Source organism: Buceros rhinoceros, unplaced genomic scaffold, assembly GCF_000710305.1.
Source record: "Buceros rhinoceros silvestris isolate BGI_N320 unplaced genomic scaffold, ASM71030v1 scaffold16520, whole genome shotgun sequence".
Classification (NCBI taxonomy): domain Eukaryota; kingdom Metazoa; phylum Chordata; class Aves; order Bucerotiformes; family Bucerotidae; genus Buceros; species Buceros rhinoceros.
The window spans coordinates 11,355-20,151 of NW_010390748.1; the positions used below are offsets into that span (position 1 = coordinate 11,355).

An 8,797-nucleotide genomic window follows, 5' to 3' on the forward strand; every position below is an offset into this window, starting at 1 on the left:
TATTAGTTACAATGACCACATTTACCAAACAGAATTTGAATCCAGTTTTTGATATTGCCTTCATACTCATTTCACTTTAGTCAAGAGACGAATGTTAGATACTTTCTTAAAAAAAAAAAGGATTTACAAACAGATGTTGAAGTACACTTCTGAATAGTAGATCCATTTCTAGATACATTTTCTGTAAAAGTTTCACATGTATAGCTTTGATATCCAGTTTGTTAGCCAGAATGAATCAGTTAACTACAAATGTCAGTTTTAGGAGTGCTGTTAAATGTCACGTGTCACTTTCAGAAAAGCACCTTAATTGTGATTTTCAGTTCAGACATTTCTGAAGGCAATAGTGTTTCAGTATCATTCCTGGATACCAGACTATATTTTCATTGGGTAACTGGAGGAAAAAAAGATTAGTATAATGAGGATTGAAAACCACTGATGGGGTATTTACATAAGTAAATGATAGAAGACCAGCCTTATATAACAAATGTGTGAAAACTGTTGAGTGAACTTTTATATTCTTTGTCCCATTTAAAACTCTACTCAGTGGGCCATGCACTTAATCTCATAATAGCTCTGATCCCCTGCTATTTTCTTTGACAAATGTGTGTTGATGAACTTGTAGTTCAGTTCATTTTTTCCTGAAGTGACATTTGCATTGATTATTTAAAGGTTTGCAGGCCACAGTTTCAAAGCACTTTAATATAATAGCAGTTAAAACCTTAGTCTAAATCTGGGAGATTAGCAGGACTAAGAAAAAGAACTCGGCAAGCATAAAACCCTGTGCTGTATTATAGGTGCTTCAGGTCTGAAACATCCATGGCACCCAAAGTACTGTTATTTGTACTTGGATTCTTGGTGTACAGGAAGTATTCCCATGCCTCTTGTGTCTTCTCGCTGTGCTTACAGACATGTCATTCTTGTGTTCACATCCATTCAGAAATAGTGCCCTATAAATAACAGTGAACTCCTTACAGGTAATTTATGACTGTCTCCCTTAAATTTAAAAGAAATAGTACTTGTAGTCATGAATGTGATACCTGTTTAAACGTCAGCTATTCCTGCATAGATTTTATTAATTTTAATAGGATATTGAACACTCAAAAACTAACACCATAAATCTGTAGCTCTAAATTTGTAGTTTCATTCAACTAAAAAAAAAAATTAGATGTACAGCAAACTATTAATGATGCTGCCTGTTATTGAAGATGAAGAGAAATGTGATATTTGATCCTTTATTGAAAAATAATAGGAGTATAGTACCTACAAGCTTCATCCTGGGGAGACAGCAGAAAGATGGGAGAAATTAGTAGAAATACAGCCCTTTATTTATTAGCTATGGCATACTCGAAGATCAATAGCCAGAAAAAGCAAGGGTGCTGCTTGCTATCTAGGAGTTTGTAGAGTGTAGTGTTCTTTCCTCTCTGCTAATATCAGCTGCCCTAGCTACTGAGATGCTTTTTTTTTTTTTTTTTTTTTTTTTTTTTTTTTTTTTTTTTTTTTTTTTTTTTTTTTTTTTTTTTTTTTTTTTTTTTTTTTTTTTTTTTTTTTTTTTTTTTTTTTTTTTTTTTTTTTTTTTTTTTTTTTAAGAAAAAGTCAGAGGGAAAACTGAGGACCCCCAGTTTCCCAGTTTTACCACATTTGATAAATATCACTCTTGGAAGTCTCAAAAAAATGCACAATCACAGATCTACAAAGTTTTATTCAGTTAGCATTTTAGATTGCAAGAATTTAACCTCTACCAAAAACCTAGTTATTGTCTCAAATTATGCCTATTGCTGGTAGATTAAATGCCAAAGAGAAACCAAGAAACAGTGAAATGTTAATGGAGTACACCTGAAGCAATTGCTGCCTGTTAATGCCTTGACCTTGGAAAGCAATACACAAAAAGATGGCATCATAAAACCGTGCAATTCTTATGAATATGTATGTGCTACTTGATAATAATGAATGTGGTACAGCCATGCATGCACTACAAGATAATGTTGTGCCCTTTGTTGTCTACAGGTTGATAAAAATTAAAGAGTGGGTGGACAAGCACGACCCGGGTGCTTTGGTCATTCCTTTTAGTGGGGCCTTGGAACTCAAGTTGCAAGATATGAGTGCTGAGGAGAAACAGAAGTATCTGCAAGAGAACATGACACAAAGGTTAATTAGCATTCATTTTCCCTTCACTTTATTATCAACTATTTCCTTGCAGTAATTTAATTGCTTGCGCTGATAGAATAATAAATGACAGAGTAATTACCATTATAAAGAGAGAATCTTCTCCTTTCTTTACCATGAGACAGAGTGAAAAGATTTATTTTAAATTAAGTTTTTAACTGTCATCTGTCATCTCTGTACAGTGTTTTAATTATAACATAGGTATTAGTTATGTATATTTTTGAGAAGGAATGATCACCAAAACTGTTTCGTCATCCATGGGGAATAGGGACAGTGGAGAAAATTTTTGCCATAATTTTTCTGAAGAACTATACTAAATTGTCTCAATACTGAATTTCAGTCAAACAGTTATGCTTTCATGACCCGCAGTCTTGAAATTGCATGAGTCCAAAAGTGCTGCCTGATAGGGTCATTTAAATTTATCCCATATTTCTGTAGCCTGCCAAATAAAGAAATCAAAATACTGTATTTATGATTCTGCAGTAAAAAAGTAGCTCTTCTGAAGAGAGTTCAAAGAAAAGGGATACTGCAGTTATTGCTGTGTTTAAAAGTAGACCCGGTGTCTTCAAATTATGTGGTGTCTTTCCATGTAAATTGATTACTTGGCATTTAGCTGGTTTATGTGTATATGTTGAATGAATTGGGTTCTCTCTCTCTCTCTTTTTTTTTTTTTTCTCCCCCTCAGTGCTTTAGCAAAGATCATTAAGGCTGGATATGCAGCACTCCAACTAGAATACTTTTTCACTGCAGGCCCAGATGAAGTGCGTGCATGGACCATCAGGGTAAGATTCATACTTATTCATCAGCTATATCCAGTTCCACACTATTGAATTCAGATTGATATCACTGACTTTGAAGTTTGTCATGGTGGCGGTTAGCTAGTCATTACAGATGAGGTTTTTGTCCAGGATAACTTTAATTATTTGTGAGCTGCTGAACAGTGAAACTGGAGCTGCATTGATTGAGGCAGGTAACAATTGATTCTGCCTATTACATAGTCTGAATTTCTTCATCCTGTAGAATCTGTCTACCCTCCTCCTGTGGTCAGAGATAAGACGTACCAGTATTGTGCTTGCTTAATCTGTGTGACTGGGTTTGTCTGCAGTGAAATTGATGTTGCTTTTCATTTTGTATTCACTAACTTTGTTTGGGTTGCGGATGGTTCATTCCTCCTTTGCTTTGCCCGGATTACATTTTCAGCAATAAAAGCAATATAACATCATTATATTCCTCATGGATACACAGTTGGGCTCAAAAACCTAAAATCAGTGTGCAGTAATTCAGGTCCTTTACTGACTTTAATATTTAGACCTAGTTTATTTTGTTAGTTTTATATGTTTATCCAGGAACTTACGTAATGCCTTATAAAATAAATAATTTTATTATTTATTTTAAATATTGATGTCGAATGATTATAGCCATAGAGATTGACTTAATTTATTCCCAGAGGGCTGTAAGAGCTGAGCTGTAGTGGATTGCCTTTGAATGTAAATATAATATAACCATTAGTACTGAAAAATATTTTGAAATGCATGTAGTTACAACCTCTATCTTGAAATTTACAAAAATGTCAACTTCTGGAGGTGCAAATCTGTCATTGACATTTTATTTTTTGCATCAGTGTATTTAGTACTGTGCAGTGAATTTCAGTGCTGTATTTAATTTCATTCAACGGAATTAATTTATTTTCACTAATCAACATGATTTACAGTAAATTTATTTTTTATTAATACTGCTACAGATGTTCATGTATCTGTTTTAGCACATTAAACTTATTTTCCTAAAACCACATTCATTTTTTAGCCCTTTCATCTCACCTCCTTTTACATGGTAACTGCTGGCTAAGGTCCCTGAAATGGCTATCAAAATAATATAAAAGCAGAAGTTTTGTTGTTCTAATTCTTGCCATAGTTTCTAAAAGCACATTCTGAAACTCCACTGTTTTCAGTAGGAGAAATGCCTGCTCTTTATTAGAAAATTTGAAAGCTGGTTTATCTTAAGACTGATTGTAAGTATCTTTGATTTAATGTGCAAAGATATTTAGTCAGGTAAGCATCAGTGAGTAGCCATATTAACCCAATACATCTTTTATTGTAAAAACTGTGCTTTACAGTGTCAGACTCCTTACCACTTTAACATGCTTTATTAAGCAGCCTTTAGGTCACCATTATTTCTCAAATTTCTTTCCATGGTTGTATGTGCACAGAATGTATGTCCTTGTAATTTAAAGCATGCAGTTATAATGCATTCTCCTCTATTGCGTAAACTTAAATTAGTTGCCTGTGACTTTATTTTTATTTTTTAGTGATTCGGTTGTTGACATTTTCATAAGAATTCTCATTTTGTTATATATTAGACTCACTAAAATTATTCTGAAATAAAAATAAATAATAAGTAGGGCTTCAGATCCATAAATCATTTTTTACTACAAACGAGGTTCGCCAGTGAATGTTACCATTTAATTGACATTATTTGGACGTAAGTAAAAGTCTTGAGTCATTCAGATTTTAAAGTTATTTAAAAATCTTTATTTTCCTCACTTTCCGCGTGGAGAGCTGTGGATCGAAGTGAACCTCAACAAAACATAATCATAAATCTTCTAAAATCAATACTGCTGTTGATACCTATTAGGAAAAACAAAGCTGCCCTTCTTTAATATCAGTTGGTTTATCTGTGGCAAAGACATCTATCTGTATGTCCCAATCCGGAGAGCCACCCAGCTGCATGGGTGACATTTTAACTGATATGAAACAAAGTTTCAGCAGATCCTGAAAGCATATAAAAAAGGAGAAACCTCTTTCCTGCGATCAATCTTCTTAAGTGCAATTAATTTTATTCCGGTCTTTCCTTTGACAGAAAGGGACGAAGGCACCTCAGGCAGCAGGGAAGATTCACACAGATTTTGAAAAGGGATTCATTATGGCTGAAGTAATGAAATACGAAGATTTTAAAGAAGGAGGTTCAGAAGCTGCTGTCAAGGTGAGCTCCCCATCTTTTTCTTCTCCTTTCCTCCATATATTCAACTTCCACATTTCAAGTCTGTTTTTCACTGGGAAGAAGTTTTTGATGCTAAGTGAATCTTAAGTCACCTCTAGCAATAGACCAAAATCTATTTTCATCTTTTACTTATGGAACAGTTCAAATGCACCAACTTACTGTAAAGAAATGCAACCATTTCAGTATCAGACATGACAGTTTATGGATTTCATCTCAAGACTAAGACCAAATGCTATGCTAATTTTTTTCGCTCTTTACATGTTAGTGTTCAGAATTTAATAAGCTGTAAAATGAACTTGTTTTTAAAAAAATCAGATTTTCAAGATAAAATGGCAGGTTTTTGCATCACCTCTAAAAGGAAATGCAAGAAGCATAGAAAATCTGTTTCTTCTAGTAATGTGTCTTATTGGTTTTAGTTTGCAGTGAAGGTATTACAAACGTCAGATGTAAATGGTTAAAATATTATAAAAATATTATATAAAATGGGTTTTTTCAGCATTAGTGAATTCCATTTCTAGGCTTTGATAGGCATAATTAGAATCTTACCATTTACCATTTCAGTATTTAATTCAATTGCCCTTTGATGTCTTATTCAAGCCTTACTTTGATTGTTCAGGGTGCCAGGAATATGTGCATAGCCCTCAGGAGTGTATGACAGTAGGTGAATTTTCCTAGCTGCTATCTACTGAATAGCCAGTGAACATATTTAATGAAAAACTTTTTTCTTGAGCTCATGCTTCTCTGTAGTGACACTTCTGTTGAGAAGAGTTTTATCTGCTTTCTCAACACTAGAGGGCAGAGACTGATTGGGTGCCCAAAGTTGTGCCCTTCCTATAGCTGACAAATTTTGTCTGATTTGAAGTTATTAAATATTAAATGAGCTTGTACCTGGCAAATAAAGGCCATAAGAAAACCTGTTCTTCCCTGCATTGCTGTTACATTATTGCCACCTTCTTTAGGCAGATAAAATTCCCTTTATTTCATTCCCATTTCATTTCCTCTTTGGCAGTTTTAAAGTTTTATTGAGATTTCTATTTTACAAAATTGCAATTACAAAGCACATTAGTTTGGTTTAATCAATCTCAGTATTTGAAGGTTCCTACACGCTATAATGTGTTAAAGAATTTAAAAGACTCAGCTTTATTGTTTTCTATTTGATAGCTTGAAAGGTATGCAAAACTATGATTTCAAATTCAGCTTATTCTCAGTGGTATCACTAAAGAAGATCATACTGAGCAGCGGGACTTTAATAGGTTTGTTTGAACCCCAGGAAGTGAAGGAAAAAAATCCCGGTATAATTGGTTCGTTGCGGCATGTGAACTGCCTTATGAAAAGGGAAGTAGAGTTGTAGTTGTGAAGTGAAGCCACAGCTATAAATAAATCTAATACTCTGCAGTCAGAAACCACTTTGTGTAACCAAGATTCAAATTTTGCCGGCAAAGGTTTTTGATGCTCAAATCTGAGTCTTTTCCCTGAGAAGCTGCATCAGTTAATACATATTAAATTAACCTGCAAGTATCTTGCTTGTATATTTCTGCTTTTCACAATGTGAAATTCTAAATGCCAAGTTTCCACGTTCAAATTACATTTAAAATATTAAATTTTTGTTGTTCTGAGGTATCTGTAAAGCAAGCATATTTGCATTAGTTGCTCAGTTTTTAAGTCAAGGTTAGGAAAAAACCCTTTTTGTTATAAAAATGTGTTATATTACCCTAGTCTTTTCTAATTTGCATTTAGTACAATGTTTAACGTTATGCACAATACTAATTACTTTTATATTGCTGGTAAATCTAAAAATGAAATTTGGGATCTTTTAGGAGCCATCTGAAATAACAGTGGTAATGGGAGTTGCTTGCTTTGTACGTTATCAAGTTGATCGATTTTTAAGTTTGATTTTGTGTGTGTCTAACACCAGTACAGCATAACTAATTTAATGCCAGTGCTGTGAACTATACACTGAATAGCTCTGTGTGGGCTTTGTAGTCTACAGGGATATCACATTATTAGCAATCATATCTGCTTAGGCAAAGCTGGCTTCTACAGATGGCTGCTTTCAAGTGCAAATGAACTGGTTAGACGTGTCTTGTTTAATACATACTCAAGATTCACAAATGGGTATTGATTTTTTCAACCAGTGTTTCTGATAGCAATGGAAATGGATTAAATGGTCTCTAGAGAATTTAAAGGAACACTGTCACTTTTAATTAACTGTAAACTGGTAGCAAAAATACATAAACTTGCACTAGTGTGTCAAAATATATTTCATTAAAGTCTATGCCACCTTGATAGCGTGCAAGTGTGCTAAAAAAAAATATGCATTGTTACTTCGTGGAGGTCAGGTTTTTCTACAAACGTTGGTGAGTAATAAATGTATTCGACTGTAAAACGTCTCTGTACCTGTGCCTGCAGCTTATGCTTGCTGATGATTTTTACAGCACTGTTTTATTGGTGTTTATGCCATCAATTAGTCTAATTACTCTTGACTTTGAGCATTATTAGGATCTTCAAAGGAAGGAACTACTAAGTCTACTTGAAAGTAAACCTTTTATAGTCTAAACAGATTTCCGGGCGAAGGGGGAATATGAAAATATTTGCAAAGTAGAGTTTATTATTTATTGATAGTGTTGTATGGGATAAGGTCAATTAGAATTGCACTATATATTTATCATCAAGGCTATTTTATCTGCAGTTTTCTGTAGGCTTGCATCACTGGTGACAATATTTAAATAAGGAACAGCAGCAACAAGGTTATCAAGCCTCTAAATTCCTGGACAGCAAAATGGGGGAACGTTGCTTTACAGAGCAGGTTTTGTGAAAGAAGGGTGTCCAAGTTAAGTGTGTATCATTAATCTGATCTGTTCTACTGCAACTAAGGTCATTAGTTAGCAGCTTTCCTGTAACGGGAACTTAGCATGCCACCACTGCGATAGTGTCATTGAGAATAATGGCACAGTGAGGTCTTGCATGGAAGCACTTTCTGCTGCAAGAGGAAACTTCAAAACAGGAATGGTTATTGAAGGAAAGCAGAGGCTCTTAACTTTTCCATATTGTAGATCACTTTTCAAGATAAATGCTTTTGCAGACCACCTCCCGCCCAGTCTGTCAGTCCTAATGCCACAGCTTCACTGTAGCCTTTATAATACTAGGTTTAATTACGGCAAGATAAAGATAGGAAAATATAATAATAAGTTCTACTACAGAGAGTAGTGATATTTAATAGATTCCTTGCCTACTTTTGGCTCTCCTCAAGTACAGCATTTTCATAACGAATTTTCTTTTCATGTCTTTGGTCTATATGCCTTCTCCTGTATCCTGGTTTCACAGCCTATCTGCTCTTACATCTGTCCTTCTGAAGCAAATTTCTTCTAAAGGAAGTTTCTGACAGAAAAACCAAGCCTGTATTTTGTGCCCCTCAATCCTTCATTATCTGGGCACTAACAGACAAGGGAACCCAGTTCGAAGCGTGAGGCATGTGCCGTTGTGACTCTTGCATAGCATTCCCATGTTTAGTTTTGACAGTACTCGCTTGTCCAGCTGCTCAGAATTATTTCATATACCATATATTTAATAGCCATGCAGCCTTGATGCACACTGTTGTTGGTCACTCTTTCTGGCGATACTGGTTTAGATTCCTGCT

General features: G+C 34.5%; 1 protein-coding gene across 1 annotated transcript in view; it reads left to right on the forward strand.

The window, feature by feature from the left end:
• Positions 1 to 2,004: 2,004 nt before the first annotated feature.
• OLA1 (Obg-like ATPase 1) overlaps positions 2,005 to 8,797 on the forward strand; it is a gene marked incomplete at its 5' end in the record, with an annotated part of 7,770 nt that continues 977 nt past the window's right edge. Inside the window, 3 exons of the mRNA XM_010139002.1 lie at positions 2,005 to 2,145; positions 2,849 to 2,945; positions 5,020 to 5,142. Of these exons, the coding sequence (XP_010137304.1) occupies positions 2,005 to 2,145; positions 2,849 to 2,945; positions 5,020 to 5,142 (361 nt within the window). The remainder of the gene's footprint in view (positions 2,146 to 2,848; positions 2,946 to 5,019; positions 5,143 to 8,797) is intronic.